Genomic DNA, 19362 nt, shown 5'->3' with positions numbered 1-19362 from the left:
CAAATTCCATTTTAAGAAATGTATAGCAATTCAGTCCAACAGAAATGTACCATGAGCCGCAAATTCATACTTTGACTTAGCCACATTAAGAGAGGTAAATGGAAGAAAATTAATACATTTTGATAACCCAAGATATCAAAATGTTACTTCAACATGTAAACAGAATTAAAAAGTAAAAGATATTTATGTATATTTTTCATGCTAAGTCTTTGAAATCTGATATGTATTTATAACACCTCAATTCAGACTGGCCACTCTTGTACCGTTCAGTGGCCATGGTGGCTCAGGGTGTCTCTCTTGGACAGAAAGCGGTCGAATGTTCGAATTCTGTGCTGCTAAGGTAGTTCGCATGAATGAAAGGTTTTTACTCTTTGAAGATTAAGGTACCATCTGAACTCACTAACTTCTGTGTAACTGAGCCAGGCATAAGCATATCCCATACTTGTAGATTTTAATTACTGGGTTTTTTTTTTTAATCTTCTAGAGAATACCAGCCAATGTCAGGTCCCCAAAGGTCAGTTCAGGCGTAGTCTTGGGGCCTGCTGCCAGCTGTGTGAACATCTGCCTCCTGCCTGTCTTCCTTCCCTCATTCCCCTGATAGACGCGTAGACATAAAGAATATAGATAGAAGACACCAGCTTTAGAATCACAGAATCACACTTCACTGGCTGTGATGGAGCTTCAGTTTTTCTCATCTGTAAAATGGGCATAGTAACTCTTCCCCTCACAGGGTTAAAAAGCGGAAGGAGCTGAATGGGTGTTGAGCACTTAACACAGTGTTGGTCACACGGCAAATACTCAGCCAACTAGCCACCCAGGTGCCCTGCATATATACAGATCTTCCTTTAACTAAAACAGAATTTCCATGAAACACTTGCTGTTATCATTTATAAGTTATTTACCGTTATGTTCTATTGAGTTGTTTAAAAGCCTGCTACGTTGTTTCATGCTGAATTTTGTACTGCACTGAAATTTGAATTGTGAAAGCACCGAATTAGTGCATTAAGCCGTGTTACCTGTTTGTGGTGTTTGTGGGACGTTTTCCCCCTTGGAATCATATTTAGTAGTATTCTCGGATTGCTTTCTTATTTTCTGTACTTGACCAGGAAGGCTCTGCTCCCCCTGGTGCTAGAGCTTGTCCGTGTAACGTTTAGTGAATGTTTAGTCCAAGTGGGTTCCAGGCTTGGGGCCTCCACCTTGAACAGGAAGAGGAGAGACTGCCCTCTGTGTGGCTCTGGGAGGTGACCTCACAAGTCCCCGGCCTGCTGGCTCTTGAGCTGTGAGATGAGGCGGTGGCCTCACATTCCACCGGAGGAGATGTGAGGAATTCTGAGCTGATGCTGAATTCCTTGTTTGTTTCTGGATGTGTTTTTTAGCTTCCAGGAGCACCAGCCTTCCCCGGGTGCCGGAGAACCCTCCAGACGACAGTTTGCATTTGCCTCAACCCAGGGTTTCTCTGACCGTTCCGTTTCCTGGAAGCGTTGCCTCGGGTTTCCCGTCCCGTTAAATCTAGTTTGCCTTCCGCTTACCCAGGCCCCCCCCCCCACCCCACCCCCCGGGCCGAGCCAGACCCTCCTCTGGACTCCACGTGGAGAGCTGCTTGGTGGTGTGGTTGCGGCCCTCCGCGTTTGGGGGCTGCTCCCCTCTTCCTTGGGGGTGGCCTTCCGACCGCCCCCCTGCACCTGAACCTGCACCCGCCCCGCCCATTGCACCTGCCGCAGCCGCTCCTTCCGGACCTTTCCTGGTTTCCTGCTTCTGCGAGTAAATCCTCCACACGCACGAGCCTTCTCCTGCCTCTGTGCCGCTTCTCCCTCTAGAAGGCCCTCGGGCAGGTGCCACGCTTACCACCTCTTTGGCTCTTGACCCCTTCCCTGGTGCCTGTCTCTGCCTGAAGGGCGAGCTCTGCGGGTGGGAGGAACGTCTGTTAGTGCGTTTGTTCCCAAAGCGCACGCGCACGGGGGGGGGGGGGGGGCACCGTGGGGGCGGGGGCTGGACGAGGGGGGTGCTGTCGTGTCTGCCCCGGAAGTACCGGTGCTCCCCGTCCCTCCCTCGCGGCTGCTCTGACCTCTGACTTAGGAGCTCTCCTCCCCTTCATTCCAGAGAGAGTCTGCGAGGAGCCCTCGGCCCCTCCTTGCTGGACTCGTGCAGTTGAAGTGTATCCTGTTTACATTTCTGGCAGCGTTTCTTTTATTTGGACGGTGGCCAAAGGCGCACAACCCGGCCCTGGTGGGTTTCAAAAAAAGCAGCAGCCGCTTTCCGAGGAGATGGGCTGTTGCTGGTGGGGAGCACCTTCGGGCCTCGCCGGGTTCCTCGCGCACCTGCGGCCTTCCTTCTGCAGGAACAGCTCGTTTGATCTGCCAGCGTTTTAGGCGTGTCTGGGCTCTGGAATTTGCTGTGGGAAGAGCTTAGTGAGGAGTGAGAAGTAGCCGAAAAGATTCGCTTTGATTGGGGACTAAACTCAGCACACGTAGTTTGAAATGAGATGACAGGATTTGCCGTCTTGGGTCTCCATCCAATAAAGCTGAACCCCCCCCCCCCACCCAGTTGTACATCCCCAGCAGACCGGGACTCTGTTCTTTGACCAGAAGTTTCAGTGGCTGGATTTAGAAGTCGTCTTAAAACTGTGCTTTGAGCAGTTTGAAGTGTTACATAGTATTGAGATGAAGTCACCAAACAGCTTCAGACTTTTAACTGTTCGCCTTAGGTAACTGAATAAAATGTATGGTTATCAAAAAGTGAATACTTGGGTAACATTGTTACTGAGAGAACGATGAATGACACAAGCAGACTGCCTTCTCCCTTCACTTCTCCTCTTTTTCTTACTGAGTACATATGGATTTTAGGATTTTCTCGGCTTTGCGTTTCAGGAAGTAGGTCTCTGGTGGGAAAAAAATGAGGCAAGGTGCTAATTGCAGCCTGCCTCCTATATTCTGGTGTCTTGGAAGCACTGCAGCTCCAAACAATGGTGGTGACACCTGTAACGATCCGTTCTGCAAAAGCACAGTAGGCAGAACATTCCCAAGACTTGATACTCTGTCTAAAAAGGAAGAAAAAGTGGGCCCCGATTTTAGGCAGATGTCCCAAAGGGGAAACCTCTCCGTGATCTCCATTTTGGGTGTTCAGAATAAAGGTGGCAGAGAATGGTTCTTCGCTGGGACAAACTTAAAAGGCAAAGAGACCTCTCTTTTCTCGGTACTTTTCTCCTCCATATGTAGAGACGTCGATACAGAAAATGACTCTAGCTAACCAGAGTAATTCAAAGTTCGTCAGCAGTTTTCTCACTTTCCCTGGGTTTTTAAAGAGAGAGAAATAAGGAGCCTTTTCTTCGTGTCTGGGTGAAGTTCATTTGGACCGTGTCCAAGCTTGCCTGGGTGGTAGTGTGTGGTGGGAACACAGGCTGCTTTTGGATAGACCAGGGTGTTTTAAGCCAAACTTGTGTTCACCCCAGTAATTAGGCAAGGCCTGGTTGGTGCAGTGTTGAAAGCAGTCTTGGAAACGATCGCTCGGGCCTCCAAGTCCGTTTTGATTCCTTGCCTTCATCTCCGACACATGAAAATGAAACCCCCCGGGAGCAGAGGTTCAGTTTACCGTGTGAGTGAGGATGTGCTCCTTGTCAAGCCAGACTTTTTGATGTGTCAGAAGGGCACTGTGTGTCAGACCTCGTTTCCTGAGTTGAACTTGAGCGGGCTGGATTTTCAGGAGAGGTAGTTGGGTTGGTCACCTGTCCTGGGGCTGGGGCTGGGCCTGGGGGAGGGCTCAAATCCCGACCCAGACCCTCTGCCGGAAGAGGGGCCTTGTGTGCGAGGACGGTGGGAGCCTTTGTCTGGTTTCCACAAGGGTGCTGTGACCCTGTGCCAAGAACCTCACCAGAGAGGTCTCCTCTGCCTTCTCTGTTCTCAGATATTTCTTGTCCCGCGTAATGTGGAGAATGTGAAACATCTTTGTTCTCTTGGGTTCTTGAAGCTTTTCGAGACTGTCCTTTTGGGCAGGCGGGAGCTTGGTGTGACGTTGTCAGAAAATGGGGAGACGGGAAGGACCCAGAGGGAGGAATGGGGTGGTTGGAACCCAGAGGAAGGAGAGCTGAGGATTTATTCAAGTCCTGTTTTCCTCTGGGTGGGTTCTAGTCCGTTGGTGCCAGGTTGAAGTTAACCTGCGCTTCAGGCTCTGCTGAGACCCATCCATCTCATTTTCCTGCTGATCTCCACCCTCCTCCCCCTCCCCTGGTAAACCTTACTTTTCCACACCACGAAATCGGAACATTTACTGTCATGGCTGCTAGTTAGCTTTTGAAAAAACGTTTTGGGGGCGCTTGGGTGGCTCAGTTGGTTAAGTGTCTGACTCTGGATTTCAGCTCAGGTCATGATCTCACAGTTCGCGAGATCGAGCCCCCCCCGCCCCCCCACCCCGGTCGGGCTCCATGCTGGCAGCGCAAAGCCTGCTTGGGATTCTCTCTCCCTCTCGCCCTGCCCCTCCCCCGCTCGTGCTCGCTCTCTCAAAAATAAATAATAAACTTAAAAAATAATAAAATAAAAATATATTTTGAGATAATTCTAGGTTCCCAGGCACTTGCAAAGATAGCAGGGGAGAGGTATCACGGTTTTCCCCAGTGGTTACATTTTCTAGAACTCCAGTGCACTATCACGATCAGGAAATTGACATTGTTACTGTGTGTGGGTGTGGGTGTGTGTGTAGATCTCCAGCTACCCTGGGACCGTCCCCCCCGCCCCCGTCCTGCTTCCTCTGCCGTTCCCAGTCCCTGGCAGCCACTAATTTGTGTTCTGTCTTTATAATTTTGTCACTTCAAGAATAGTCTGTACACAGAATCACATAGCATGTGATCTTCTGAGACTGGCTTTTTTTTTACTCAGCATAATTTTTTTTTGAGCCCCGTCCAGGTTGTTCCATGAATCAAGTGCTCATTCCCTTTTACTGCCATGTCCTTTTTCCTGGTACGGGGGCCCCACAGCGTGTGACCATTTGTCTATTGAAGGACTTTGGGGCTGTTTCCAACTCTAGGCTGTTATGAATAAAGCTGCTGTGAACATTCTTGCACATGTTTCTGTGCGGACGTAAATTCTCATTTCTCTGAGGTCAGTGCCCAGGAGTGAGATGGCTGGATTGTTTGATAAATACAGGTTTAATTTTTTAAGAAACCGGAAAACGGTTTCCAGAGTGGCTGTGCCGCCTCAGATCCCATCAACAATGTATGAGAGATTAAATATCTCTGCGCCCTCACCACCCTCTGGTGTTGTCACTGGTTTTGTTTGTTCGTTTCAGCTGTTTGAATACTGTGTAACGGTACCTTCTCTGGTCTTAACCTGCTTTGCCCTGATGGCTGGTGGCCTTGAACATCTGATCTCTCACCTGCTTGCGTGCTCTCTGTGTGTGCTCCCTGGCGAAACGTCTCATCATGTCTTCTGCCCATTTCCTAACTGGATTGTGTTTCTAACTGTTGAGTTTTGAGTGTTCTGTATAAATTCTAGACTCACGTCCTTTGTTGGATGTGTGGTGGGTATTGCCTCCTAGTCCATAGAACATCTTTCAGCCTCTTCAGAGAGTCTTCTGCAGAGCACAGTTTTAATTTTGATGAAGTCCAGTTTCTTGGTGTTTTCTTTTATAAATTATGCATTGTGTCACCTAGGAACTATTCACCGAGCTGTAGATCCGGAAGATTTTCTCCTATGTTCTAGTTTTGCCTTTTGAGTGGATTCTGTATAAAATGTGAGGTTGGAGGTCAGGGTTCTTTTTTCCTTTGCCTGTGGATGCCCAGTTACTCCCGCACCATTTGTTGAAAAGGCCGTTCTCCCTCTCTGTAATTGGATCTTTATAAAACTCAGTGGGCCACACTTATGTGGGGCCATCTCTGGGTTCTCAGTTATGTTCAGTTGATCTTTGTGTCTGTTCCTGTCCTGTCACCAGTACCGCACAATCTTGATTACCATAGCTATATAGTAAGTGTTGAAATTGAGTGATTCCTTTCACTGAGTTTCTTTTTCTAAATTGTTGCAGCTAATCTAGTACCTTCCCAAAAATTTTAGGATAGCTATACACACACACACACACACGCACACACACACATACACGACACACACACACACACACACACACACACACACACACATCTATATACAACACTCATATATCCATATTTGTGCCCCTAAAAGATCTTGCTGGGATTTATAGAAATTGTGTTAGACTTGTATATCAATTTAGAGAGAATATTTACTATTTTCAAACTCCCAATCCATGAACATGGTATGTCTCTCCATTTGTTAGGTTCACTTTGGTTTCTTTCGTCAACATTTTGTAGTTTTCAACATACAGGTCCTGGACATATTTTATACGATTTCTACTTTCTTAGTGATTGTTGATACGGCATTTTAAATTACAGTTTCCACACGTTCATTGCTAGTAAGTAGAAAGACAGTTGATTTCTATAGGTTAATTTTACATCCGGTGACCTTGCTGAATGAATTCACGAGGAAGTTTTTTTGGTAGATTCCTTGGAATTTTCCACATAGACCATCATTTCATTTTATCTGCAAATAGACTCAGTTTTATTTTTCCCTCTTGCTGATCCCTGTACCTTGTATGTCTTCACCTTGCCATTACTGGCTAGAACTACCGGTACTGTATTCATTGGCACCTCCACAAGTGGGCGCCTTCTCTTGTTCCTGATTTTAGAGAAAAGGATTCAGTCCTTCACTGTTAATTATGACATTAGCTGTCAGTTTTTGTGAGTCTTCTCAAAGTTAAGGAAGTTCTCCTCTATTCCTAGTTTTCTGAGTATTTTTATGGTGAATGGTTATCAATTGTTTTAATTCGTAGGTCTGTTTCCCTAGCTAGATTCCGAGTTTCTACAGATCAGACTCTGCTTCATAAACCTGTTTACCCATGGTGCCTGTGAGCCTTGGACATGTGTTTGTGGATCAGTAGAAATGGGCCTGGTTACGGATGGCAGACGAGTGTGGGCCCCGAGGAGGGAACTCGCAGGAACATCGGTCACCAGACAGTCCTGGTCTAGACCTGGAGGACAAATTGCACTACTCTTTTTGGTCCCCGTTACCATTCGGCTCAGTGTTTCAATGCAGAAACGAAAGTTGTAGGCACCACACATGCTACAGCAGGGATACAAGGAAGGCACAATCGATGATGAATGAATCCGCTCTGACCCAAGTTGTTGGACGTGAAACTTCCACTGAGTTGTACAGTTTAAATGGGGGGATTGTATGTGACATATATCCTATAAAGCCGTTACTATTATTATTTTTTAATGTTTATTTATTTTTGAGACAGAGCATGAGCAGGGGAGGGGTGGAGGAGAGACAGTGGGAGACACAGAATCCGAGGCAGGCTCCAGGCTCCGAGCTGTCAGCACAGAGCCTGATGCGGGGCTCGAACTCGTCAATGGCAAGATAGTGACCTGAGCTCAACCGACTAAGCCTCCCAGGTGCCCTGATTGTTTTTTTAAAACAAGTGCCCAGTAGCAGTGAGGTCCTGGTGTTCTCTGTGCCAGGAGACGAGTTACTGCCCCCTGTCGTTCCAGGCCCCACCAGACCACCCTGAGCCTGTGAAGGCTTTTCCAGACAGGCCCCCCGCTGGTCTTTGACCCCCCCCCCCCCCCCCCCGCAGGATTCACGGTGCCAGAGAGCGTTCATTGGGTCCCCTCAGAAGAACTCAGAAACTTGCTTCCATACGGTGTTGCTAATTTGGAAGCACTGGGGTGAGAATGATGAACTGGACCTCGTTACTGCCCAGTGGGGCCGTTATCCCCAGGACAGTGTCCCCCGCAGACTGGACACCTACCTGGGTTGAGGCTGTTTCTCCATCCCCTTTCTTAACCTGTCTGTGAGGTAAGAAAGGGGCCAAGAATACTCTACTTCTAACAGTGAGGAACTAAGCCAAATAATGAAAAACAGCCTCTCCTCATCACTAACAGTGGCGGCATTCAATCCAGGATGTGCCCACGGGCCCCTGTTTCGGGGGGGGCAGGCCGCTCGGCTTGTGCATCTCGGTTTTGTCCCGTCTGGTGGTTACTGGCCACCGGTTGGTGGCTCGCCCATTCGCTCCAGGCTTTCAGACCGTCGTGTCCTCCTGGTGTCGAGGAGCTGCCAGGTTTCAGCGAGTTGAGACACGGGTGACTTGACCAAACGAAGCAGGACACAGACCCTGGTTGATAGCCTGTGAGTTTGCTGCCGCGTGACGGTCAAGGCCTGTGCCGCGGCTCTCTGTCGTGGTGCGGCCTTGGGAGTGTAATTAAACCCTCTCTGTCTCCTTTATCTCCTAGGGCTCAAGGGTCCTCGTGGATGCGCGAGACAAGCTGGGCATCCCGTGGCAGCATTCGGAAAATGAGAAGCACGGCATGTTTCTCCTGGCCTTTGAGAACAAGGCGGGGCTGCCCGTGGAGCCTGCCACCTTCCAGCTGTACGTCCCCGCCCTGAGCGCTCTCTGGAGGGACTCCGGCATCAGGGAGGCTTTTAGCCGGAGGAGCGAGTTCCAGCTGGTGAGTGAGCCCTCCCCCAGGCTACACGATCGTGATTTTCATGACCGGTCTTGGCCTTCAGAAGTTCCTTAAAAACTGTCAAAGTACAGGCAAGCTGCAAATCGCTGTACATCCTAATATTCAACACCACCAACAGCAAACACGCTGGAGGCAAATGAAGCTATCTAAATGGTTCAGCAGGGGCAATTTTCATTCATTCTGGCTAAGTAAGTACAAGGAGTACAACGTACTGTTAAAGCTCCGTGTAACTCTCGGGGCTTAGAATGTTCAGGCCTTGTTCATGGTGGGAAGTTACCGTCTCCTTGAAACCGCTTTCCGGCTCGTACGGTGCAGCTCCTGGCTGGCAGGTGGTGACCGTCTCCTTCCAGATCAGCTCGTTGGTTGCTAATCCGAACCGTCCACTTGCTTTCTTTGGGTTCTTTCCTTCCGTTTTAATGTCCAAAAGTTTTGAAACATGCCTGGTCGTCTTTGTCATTTAGATTCATTGAAGACACGCCTGTTTGCGTTTGGCTTTTCCCTAACGACCCTTCATTCGCTCTAGACAGGGCTTCAGACTTCCCTGTAACAGGAGCAGCTGTGCCCGCCGTCCGTCCGTCCGTCCACACCCCGGGGGGCCAGAAGCACCTGTGACTCTCACTCCCTTTGCCCCTGTGAGCTGGGACCCCACGTTTTGAACCATCAGTCCCTTTCTTGACAGTTTTGCTACAAGATGTATTTTTAAAGCGTCTTGTCTACTTTCAAAGTTTATATAAATGGTTTCATAGTGAATATGCTCTCCTGTGACTTGCGATTTCGGAATTCATTCGCGTTGCTGGTGTGGCTGTGGTTCCTTCATTTTCTCTGCGGCCGTCTGTCCACAGCGGGAATAAACAGGATCCGTCCGTTCTCTCAAAGCTGTGCTTGGGAACTGTTTTCCGTGTTTTGCCACTCCACACAGAACTGCTGTGGTCTCTCTTGTGTGTCTCCAGACGCATGTGTTCGGGGGTTTCCTTGCGACACGTACCGGGTGAGGAGGGCTGCCCAGTCCGCGGACGCCTATGCCTCCAAATGGACCAGATGCAGCAGGTCATGTTCCAGGGTGGTCGTCCCTGTAACACGTCTGCCAGCAGCAGAAAAGGGTCCCCGTTAGCTCTCGTCCTCGCTGATACTAGCGTTACCTGGCTTTAAAATTGTGATAGTAGCTTCTCGTGGTGTCATTGAAATTCCCCTGATGATGCTTATCGGCTGTGTGCCTTCTGGGATATGCCTTTGGTGCTCTTGCCGCTTTTTTCTAATGAGTTATTTGTATTTTTGTCATGTATTTATGCGGCCTGCCTGGTCGTTTTTTCCGTTCAGTTTCCATATGCTGTTCACCCCGTCGCCCCTAAGGCCGACCTGTCCCACAGCCGTAGCACGGCCGCCGTGACCGGAAGACTCGTGTTGGTTCCATATCGTGAATGAAACAACAGACCTTTTTCCGGTTGCAGTGTTTTCCACTGGGGACTTCCCTGTGTGCCAGGATCCGGCTCAGGACCCCACATTGCCTTAGTCTGCAGTCAGTGACAGTCCCCCGTCAGTGGCGGTCCTCCGTCTTTCCTTGGTTTCTGTGACCTTGACACTATCAAAGAGCACCGATCAGTTATTTTGTGGAATGTCCCTACTTGGGTCTGTCTGGTATTTCCTCCTTGTTAGGACGAGATTATTCGTTTTTGGCCAGAAAACTGCGGAAGCGATGGTGTGCCCCCTCGTAGCGACACGAGCCTTCGTGGCTCAGTGAAGGCCGTGGCTGCTGGGTTTCTCAGCTGTCAAGCTCCCGGGTACTGTCATATACACGGGCGGGGGGCGGCGGGGGGGGGGTTGCTTTGAGGCGATGCAGGTGTCCTGTTGCCCCTGAAGCTTTTGCCCACTCGCCTTAATACCCATCGCTGGATCCAACCGGGGACATTTCTCACCTTGACATGCTTTTTCAAGTTAACTTCAAGAATTACGGTGGAGGGGCACCTGGGTGGCTCAGTCGGTTAAGCGGCCGACTTCGGCTCAGGTCATGGTCTCGCGGTCCGTGAGTTCAAGTCCCGCGTCAGGCTCTGTGCTGACGGCTCAGAGCCTGGAGCCGGTTTCAGATTCTGTGTCTCCCTCTCTCTCGCTGACCCTCCCCCATTCATGCTCTGTCTCTCTCTGTCTCAAAAATAAAGGTTAAAAAAAAAATTAAAAAAAAAAAAAAGAACAAAAATTACGGTGGAACAGTCGACAGAACTGGGAGATGCAGTCGTCACAGAAAGAAATCTTAATCTTCTAAGGGGCAGGAACATCCGGAACGGCTGGGGAACACAGCATCTCTGTGTAACACTGGGGTTTGAGTCTTTGTCCCTGTAAAGGACGTGGAATCGCTACTACCCGTCGAGAACTGACCAGAGAGGCACATGTAGGCATCCACGGCCGATTACTCAGAGCTCTCGCTTGGTCAGCCTTCCGTCAGGGAGGGTGGTGTGGGGGTGGTTTTGCCAGACTCCTGTCTGCCTTGTTCCACAGTCATGTGGGGGGCAGTCATGTCGAGCTAGGGGCCTCCCAGCTGAGGTCGAGGCCTCGTGCAGGGAAGGACGTGGAAATACGCCGCAGAGGTTATGGCTTCCACAGCCCGTCTTCGTAGTAATCCCTGCGAGCGACTTGGGCCTCAGAAGCCAGTCTGCGTCTTTCTAACTCCATTCATTCATCCAACGCTTAAGGAGCACCTTCTGTGCTGGCCACGGGTGTGATAGGCTGGGGTATGGCAGTCATAAGGCCAACAATAGCCTGTCCCCGAGAGCCTTTAGTCTAGGCCTCACCTCGGCGTGGGGTCAGGTGAAACTGGTGCAAGGTGGGTACTGGCCTGTTTCCGTCTTGTGAGCCCAGCAGCCGGGCTCCCCGAAGACGCAGTGCCCGAGAGGCGTACTGTTCCCGGCAGTCCTGTAGGCTTCACGGCCGCCGTAACCGGGAGCAGCTGCCCCTGGGTTTGGTTCACTGGGTGGTAGGGACGTATTTGTTATTCGTTCGTTCGTTTGTCTGTTTCTGAGCGGGAGAGAGAGCACGAGCGGGGGAGGGACAGAGAGAGAGGATCGAACCGAAGCGGGCTCTGTGCTGATGGCACGGACTCCACCGCGGGGCTCAGACTCACGAACCGTGGGATCATGACCTGAGCCCAAGCCGGTTGCCCCACCAACTGAGCCACCCAGGCGCCCCAGGTGTGTGTTTGGGTTTTTCCTTCAGTTTTTTTAAACATTTATTTATTTGACAGAGACGGCACGGAGGCGGGGCAGAGAGAGGGAGACAGAGGATCCAAAGCAGGCTCCAAACAGTGAACATAGAGCCCGACACGGGGCTCAAACCCACACACTGTGAGATTGTGACCTGAGCTGAAATCAGGAGTCGGCTGCTTAACCGACTGAGCCACCCAATATTTGTTATTCTTCTACTTTGTACTTTTCTGTGTGTTTCTTTTTATAAAAATTAGTAGGGCAACTGGGTAGCTTCGTCGGGTGAGCATCTGAGTCTTGATTTCAGCTCCCGTCATGATGCCACGGTCACGGGATTGAGCCCTGCGTCGGGCCCCACACTGAACTTGGAGCCTGCTTGGCATTTTCTCCCTTCCCCCTGCCCCCCTAAAGTTAAAAAATAAGTTAAAAATCAGAGCATCTGATTGAAATGGGGGACAGTAGGCCTTCGTGGTCATTATTGCCGAGGCGTGCAGGCAGGGCCCGCCATGGGGAACAGAAGCATCTCCGTGCAGCATGACCAGGCCCTTCCCTTCCCCATCTGCAGTCCGACCTTGCTGTCTCTCCTCTGGGGACCTTTCTTAAGTGTCACATCCTTTCCAGGGTGATGCTTCATCAACTTGGTTTTCTTTTTTTTTTTTTTTTTTTCTTTTTTCCTCCCCAGGTGACAGGCCCTTGACAGTCTCTCACTGGAGAGACCCAGCTGCTTTGAGAATTGCTGTCCACCAGGTGTTAGACTGTTCCTGTCCCCTCTGCCCTCTGGGTTTACTTGCCAGTCCAGGGAGAGGGAGGAGAAAGGCCTAGTCTGGTGACGGCCGTGTGAGGGCCCGTCCTCCTCGGCGGAGAGCAGGGTGGGTGTGCAGGCCGGGGCTCTTCCCGCTCCAAAGAGGAGGCCGCCTGGCCCTTCTGTGTGGTCCCTGAGGCCGACTGCCAGTCACACGCGGAATTTGATAAGCTCTGCAGCTCAGAAACAAAGCGCACAACCGCACTACGTTAGATCTTACCTTTCACAGCGCTTCTGAGACGTAGCAAGGCACACCAGAGGTTTCCTCGTAGGTAGACGAATGTAAGTATCGTCTCTGCCTGTGACCTTGTGCTAGCTAAAGACAGTTTTGGGTCTTTAAATGAATTTTGTGATTTACGTGCTAATTCACATGCCTGTAATATAGAATATGGATAATGTATTCACCACTTACCTGCTTTCTGTGATACCTTTGAAATTAGGGTCTCGTTCATTACTACAGTACAGCGGAGGTGGGCACGTTGTCCTTTGTGTACAAGTTCCGCCCCGATAGTGACCGTGAGTTTGCACATCGTGGTCCTTGCTGGGCCATGTGGCAGGCGGGCGCTCACTTAGCCCTCTCTGCGTGCCGGGCGCTGTGCTGAGGTCGAGTCCCATTTGTTCTGAAAGCTGGTGAGACAGACACACTTACAAACAAATAATTGCAGTGAAATGTGCCAAGAAATATAATTGAGGAAGATACAGGCTACGTTAGGCCTAAACGGAGAAAATAGGCACTTCCAGCCGGGCAGGGAGGGATGAGGGGAGGTGTTCATGGGGGAGCTGTGTGAAGATGGGAGTGAGGGGCAGCCGGGTGGGGGGGGAGGGCATTCAGCAGACGTGCAGGACCGTGAGGCCACCGGGGAACCCCTCTGGGCCTTCCTTGGCACCGTCCCCCTTCTCCTGCTCAGGCCGGTTCGCCTCCCCTGTGGTCACGAGGCGGAGGCGACACAACAGGGTCTCACCAGCGTAGCCACTGCGGGAGCAGGGAGGAGCCTGGGCTCGGTGGTGGGGGGAGGCCGCCGGTCTGGCCTGGGTGCCCTGTCCACCCCGTTCCGGCCCGGGAACGAGGGGCGGTGCGGAGCAGCGCAGGACCCCCATGAGCCGCAGAACCGCTGTGTGCTTGCAGCCGCTCTCGGGTTTCCAGAAGTGGCTCGGTGGTGGGCAGGCGGAGGCCGGCTGCTGGGCTCCCTCGGAAGGCCCGGTGACAGACTGAGAACCGCGGCCCGAGCACCAGTGGTTCTGACACTCGGTCCCACCTCTTCGGATTTACCGCTGCTGGGGCGTTTGCTTCTGCACGACTGCTCGTTATGTAGTCTACCTCGTGTTCATCACCAGCTCCCCCGACCCTGACCCGTGTGAGCAGCCAGGGGCTCACCGGGTGCCGACCTGCCTGCCTGAAGGCAGCCAGTGTGCTCTCGAGACTGTGGCCCAGCAGCTCCGGAAACGGCTTGGTGTGACCCTAGGTCAGGCGCACCGTCTCGCGCTCAGAGGACCGGACAGTCCCGAGTCTCCACGTGACCTCCCGTCGTCCGATTGTGAGCCCAGCATCCGTGCAGATGGCGGGGAGGCCGCGCGGGCGGACGTGTGGCACGCACACAGGACGATTCACGTCGACCGTGGACACTCGGTGCATCCTTTCCGTTCCTCTTTCAAAGGGGTGGGACGGTGTGTTGGCTTGACGATGTCGTCTGTCTGTCTCCTGCTTTGAAGACGGAATCGAAGGCTCCGCTCAGAGGAGCACGTTTACGCTGACGGCCCCGGGTTTCTTGATTCCTGGAAATGAAAGGCTTCTGCTTAGTACAGAGACTTATTTTCCCCCCGTCACGTTTAAAGGAATCGAGTCTTCCTGACCTCAGCAGAGGAGCTCAGAGAGGCTGAGTGCACCGGCTGAATTGCAGATGGACAGGACAGCTGTTGGTCACGGGCGTGTGCGGGTGCTGCCCCCTGACAGTCCTCCGAGTGTGACAGTTTAACAGGGAAATGACCTGTGGCCTCGGGTAACTTTATACTACCTACTGGCTCATGATTTATGATTTTATACTTTACGCCATCAAGAGAATCTCTGGACGCGGCAGCCTGGCGCCTGACGGAAAACCCACACGTGTCGTGCTCACCTTCTGTGGCCCCCAGGGCTTGACTTCCTGCACGGCCATGATCCGTGTCGGCCCTGCCTCGTCGCCTGCCCTGCCCGGCCCTCACCCCACGGGCGCGAGAGCCGTGGAAGGGCTGTAGAGACGCGGCTCGCGAGCCCTCGGGCTGGGAACGCCCCTCCGTCGGGCCCTGGGAGAGTAGGGCCCCACGTCCTCCTCTGCCTCCTGTGGCAAACATCGGTTAGGCCGCGTGCCCCTTCCTCCATCTCAGAAAAGATCGGACCGGCCCCCTTTCAAAAAGGCCGGACGCCCTGGTTCACGTTCGCGAGCTTTCTCAGGAAGCCTCTGAGACGGCAGAGAGCCAGGCCAAACGGAGGACGAGGCGCCTTGTGGCCGCAGTAACTTCCGTGGCTTCGAGCGCGCCGGAGACCAGGGGCCCGGCCGTGATGGGCGCGGCCCCCTGCAGCCAGCCCTTCCTGCTAGGGAGGACCTGTGCCCTCACGGCTTGGCGGCTCCCTGGTGGCTGGCCGGTGAGCGAGGCCTGGGGTGGCGGCGTGCCTGGGAAACGACAGGTCGCGTCCGCGGGCCGTCTGGGGGGAACACGGCGCTCGCCGCCGGTCTCTGAAGGCTCCGTGGCCGGTCTGCCTGCGCTCCGCCCGGCCCACCCGACGTCCCCGGAATCCTTTGGCCTTTTCCTCTTCGCTCTGCTCTCGAGATGCCCTGTGGTCGTGCTTCTTTAAAGAGCTGTCCCGGGAGGTGTCAGGCCAGAGGGGGACGGGGGGCCCCCAGCAGGTGGGCGAGCACAGAGCCTTCAGCGCCTGATGCTCCTTGCGGTGCAACTTGGGGCGTTCCGGACAACCTTTCTGCTTTGGGGATGCGGGTCTCCCGCTGTTGGCAGAGGCTCAGTGCTCCTGGGTGTCCGCTCCTCCGTGACCTCTGGCTGCACGTGGCAGGAAGCCCCGGACGGGGCCATCTTCTCCCCTCGTGTCACAAGTGGCAGGACGGCCAGTCCAGGGAGGGCGGCGAGGGCCTGTGTCCGGGCCCTCGCGGTGACCTTCCGCGGGGCTCCTTGCCCGGACGTGCGCCCCAGACGGCGACGGGGGGAGGGCCGGGGGAGCAGGGCGACGTGCTCGTGAGTGTGGCGGGAGCGGAGTCCCCTGCTGCGTGCGGGCCCTCAGCGGCCCGGAGTTCCTGACGGAGACGCACGGCTGCCGGTGCCAGAGGCCCGTCGGGACCTTTCCGCCTCTCACACGATGGGGGTGGGGGTCGGTGCTCCGTGCGGGGCCCCCGCGAGGGAGAGTCGGGTCCGTAAGTTCCTTTGGCCCCCGTGTTGAGCGAGGAGACCGTCGGGAGAGCACGTGATGTGGTGGCTCCTCCGAGTATACGGGCTGCTGGAGATACCTCACGGCCGGGCTTTGAGGCTCGTGTGTCCTTTCTAATTGTGTGGAGCGCGTTCGCTCAGCAAGCGTTTGTGGAGCGGCCACCGTGTGTCCCCGGGAAATAGCAGCAAACAGGCACCGCGTGGAGCTGACTTCCTGATAAGAAGAGACGGTCGTGCGTGCCCCCGCCTGCCCGGGCACGTGTGCTGTGTGTGTTAGAGGAGAACGAGCAGGGAGCTGGGATAGAGAATGGGGGGGCTACCTGGGTAAACAGGGCGGCGGTTAGCATATTCCTGGTTCTTCCCCAGTCGCGTTCCCTTCTGTCACGGGAGTCGAGTTGAGAACGTGTCCGCAGAGCCAGGCTACGTCTTCCGCGCTCTCTCTGGTTGAATGTAGCCCTGGGACTCACTTCTCAGTCTTGCTCTTAAAATGACTGGCCACGTCTGCCCCAGCCTGTCCTCCTTCGCTCAGGCTGCTGACCGGTGCCCAGAACCTGGGTGGTCAGCGCACACCCACAGTGGAAGCGGCACGGGGCACAGTGGGGACACCCTGGGCCACACTGTTAAAGCCTCCGTAGCTGGGCTTGGAGCCCTAACTGAGGTAGCTTCCCTGAGTGGCATTTGAGAAAGCCCTGAGGGAGGTGGGAAAGCAGGTCTTGTGGTTGTCCGGGGGAGGGGGATGTGTTCTAGCCAGGAGACTAACCGGTGCAAAGGCCCTGGGGCAGGGTCACGCTTTGTGTTCCAGAGCCACGTGAGCGGGTGGGGTGAGAGGGGACGGGGGCGTGATGAGGGGCCACTTGGAAGGACTTGGGCTTCGGGGGGGAGGTGTGGTGTGATTTGATGTACATCTCAACAGGATCGCTCTGGCGGCCCTTTCCGTCATAGAAACAAGGAGGCCTGCTTAGAGGCTTTTGCAGTAATCTAGGTGACAGGGCTGTGGCTCAAATCAGGATGATCTTGGTGGAGGGGATAAGTGGTCAGGGCTGTATGTCTTAGAACTGAAGAGGAATTTGGAGGTCCTCTGGTCTCACTGCCCATCCAAGCTTAAGGATTCCCTAGGCGTCAGCCCTGTGGCTGATATGGAGCCTGATACTTTAATATTCTTTTAATTTATTTGGAGAGAGAGAGAGCAGGGGAGAGACAGAGAGAGAACCTCAAGCAGACTCCACACGGTCAGTGCAGAGCCTGACACAGAGCCCGAACTCACAAACTGAGATCATGATCTGAGCTGAAATCAGGAGTCAGACACTTAAGCGACTGAGCCACTTGGGCGCCCCTTACTTTGTATTTTAAAACGAGGCTGTCGGAGAGTCCGTTTCTCTTCTTTGCGAGTGGCTCCTGGGCCGCCTGTGTGTCTGGAACCGGCCCCTGGAGCCACGGAAGTAAACCCTGTGCTCACGGTGTCTGTGACCAGAGGTGGCTCTACCAGGAGACACGGGTCAGACCGCACGTCCCAGTCTTTCTGGGAAGCTCGGTCACCCTTCATTTCCTTCAGGTTTCGAGAGCAGGAGGGCGGGAGCAAAGATCTGGAGCAGAGGAGGGCAGGCCACAGCAGTTCACAGGCCCGCACGTCCCCCCCCACCCCCCACCCCCACCCCGGGAAAGCGCCAGGCCAGCCCTCCTGTGCTGCAGGGGGACCAGCAGAGCTCTGCTCGGTCACTGTTGACCCGGGCTTTGCTGAGTGAGAACTGCGGTCGGTGCACCGCCCCCCTGCGCGCTCCCACTGGCCGTGCCTCCCCCTGCAGTGCAGCGTGGGCTCCCAGCCCCAGCCGCTCTCTTCCTGCTCTCCACGCGCTCGCTTCGTTCTTCTTACATGTTACCAGTGGATCAGTGAAAAGAGCTCCATGACCGTCAGTTCGTTCCGTATGTTTATCAGCCATTGACCGTTACCTTGTGTGAGTTGCTAGTGATGCCCTTCACTTCTTGTCTTCCTGTGGGAACGAGTTTCTGTTGGTTTCTATTAGTCTCTTATCGGGTGCTTGTTTTCCCTAATGCTTTTTTTTTTAACTTTTTATTCTGAAAAAATCATAAATTCACAGGAAGTTGCAGCGATAGTACATCCTTCACCCATTTTCCCCCAACAGACGCGACTCCGGCATAAGAAGAAAACAACACAGTTGCCGTTGGTGCAGTGTGTGTGCCTGCGTGTGTCACACTGTTACGCGTGTGGATTCGTGTAATCGGCCCTGGGGTCAGGACACTGACCCGGAGCTCCTCCGTCACCCAGAGACGTCCCTGGTGCAGTCACACGCCAGCCGTGCCTCCGGCGGCCCTCACCCCTGCCGTGCACCAGATTGCACAAATGCAGTCGTACAACGTGTGCACTTTTGAGGCTGATGATGCCCTTGAGAGCCAGCCAGCCAGCTGCGTTTATCGTTTATCAGTAGTATGCCTGATTATTCCTTCTCTTTTTTTTTTTGTAGAGAAAGTGTGCATGTGGGGGAGGGAGAGAGAGAGAGAATCCCAAGCAGGCTCCGGGCCGTCCGCACAGAGCCTGACGTGGGCCTCGATCCCATGAACCCTGCGATCATGACCCGAGCCGAAATTAAGAGTCGGGAGGAGTCAGGACGCTCAACCTACTGAGCCCCCAGGCGACCTGCCTGTTTATTTCTGAGCAGTACTCCCCAGTCTGGAGGCCCCACGCTTTTGTCTAATTGCAAATAGAGCTAAATACACATGCACAGATACAGAGGTATGTGCGTCGTTTTTTATCTTAAAAGAATAGCTCAGAAGTGTTAGAAACTAGTGAATAATTTCTACAGACAGTGGAGTTCTCTTTCACGTGCTGGACGACCAGAGGTTACTTTCCTCATCCTGGTTTGGTACCGTGTATGTGTGTGTGTGTGTGTCAGTCACCTTTCTAACTAAGTTAACTTTCATAGTGTGATTCGTAGGAGAAAACTCAGCCTTCTTAAAACCATTGAAGTCAGAGGACTTGAGAATTTCTCTAACCAAATCCTCCTATTCGATACTGAGAGGGTGTGAGGCTTGGGAGTTGAAGAAATGTATCTGCAGTAACACGGCTAACGAGCGGCCTGGCCGGGATTAGAACGCAGAGAACTCCGTGTAGCCCAAGCCTTTGAGGGCCTGTCTGGGTCCCGATCCGAGCACCGTGGGGGCGGGCGCACCGAGTTTTCCTCTGGGTGGCTCTTGCCTGAGGACACAGAAGCAGGAAGCCAAGTTATGCTATTCTTGGATCGCGGGCCGGTGAGAACTTACGTGTTCCTGCTCATGATGTCGGCCTTTCTTCCCCCCGTTTCATTAATCATGAATAGTGTTATGTACTCACAGACCTCTAAAATCTACTCCTTCGGGGGACGAAAAAATGAAGTGTTAAGCATTTTAACGTAGATCCCCGTGAATAATGTGCTGTAAAGTTC

The 19362-nt window shown here is 53.2% G+C and overlaps 1 protein-coding gene across 1 annotated transcript in view; it reads left to right on the top strand.

Moving 5' to 3' along the window:
* Positions 1–19362, top strand: part of GNA12 (G protein subunit alpha 12) — a 108341-nt gene that overhangs the window by 35700 nt on the left and 53279 nt on the right. Inside the window, exon 2 of the mRNA XM_042971082.1 lies at positions 8288–8503. Within this exon, the coding sequence (XP_042827016.1) occupies positions 8288–8503 (216 nt within the window). The remainder of the gene's footprint in view (positions 1–8287; positions 8504–19362) is intronic.

The sequence above is a fragment of the Panthera tigris genome, chromosome E3, assembly GCF_018350195.1.
Source record: "Panthera tigris isolate Pti1 chromosome E3, P.tigris_Pti1_mat1.1, whole genome shotgun sequence".
Taxonomy (NCBI): domain Eukaryota; kingdom Metazoa; phylum Chordata; class Mammalia; order Carnivora; family Felidae; genus Panthera; species Panthera tigris.
This window is presented reverse-complemented; position numbering and strand designations above follow the sequence as displayed.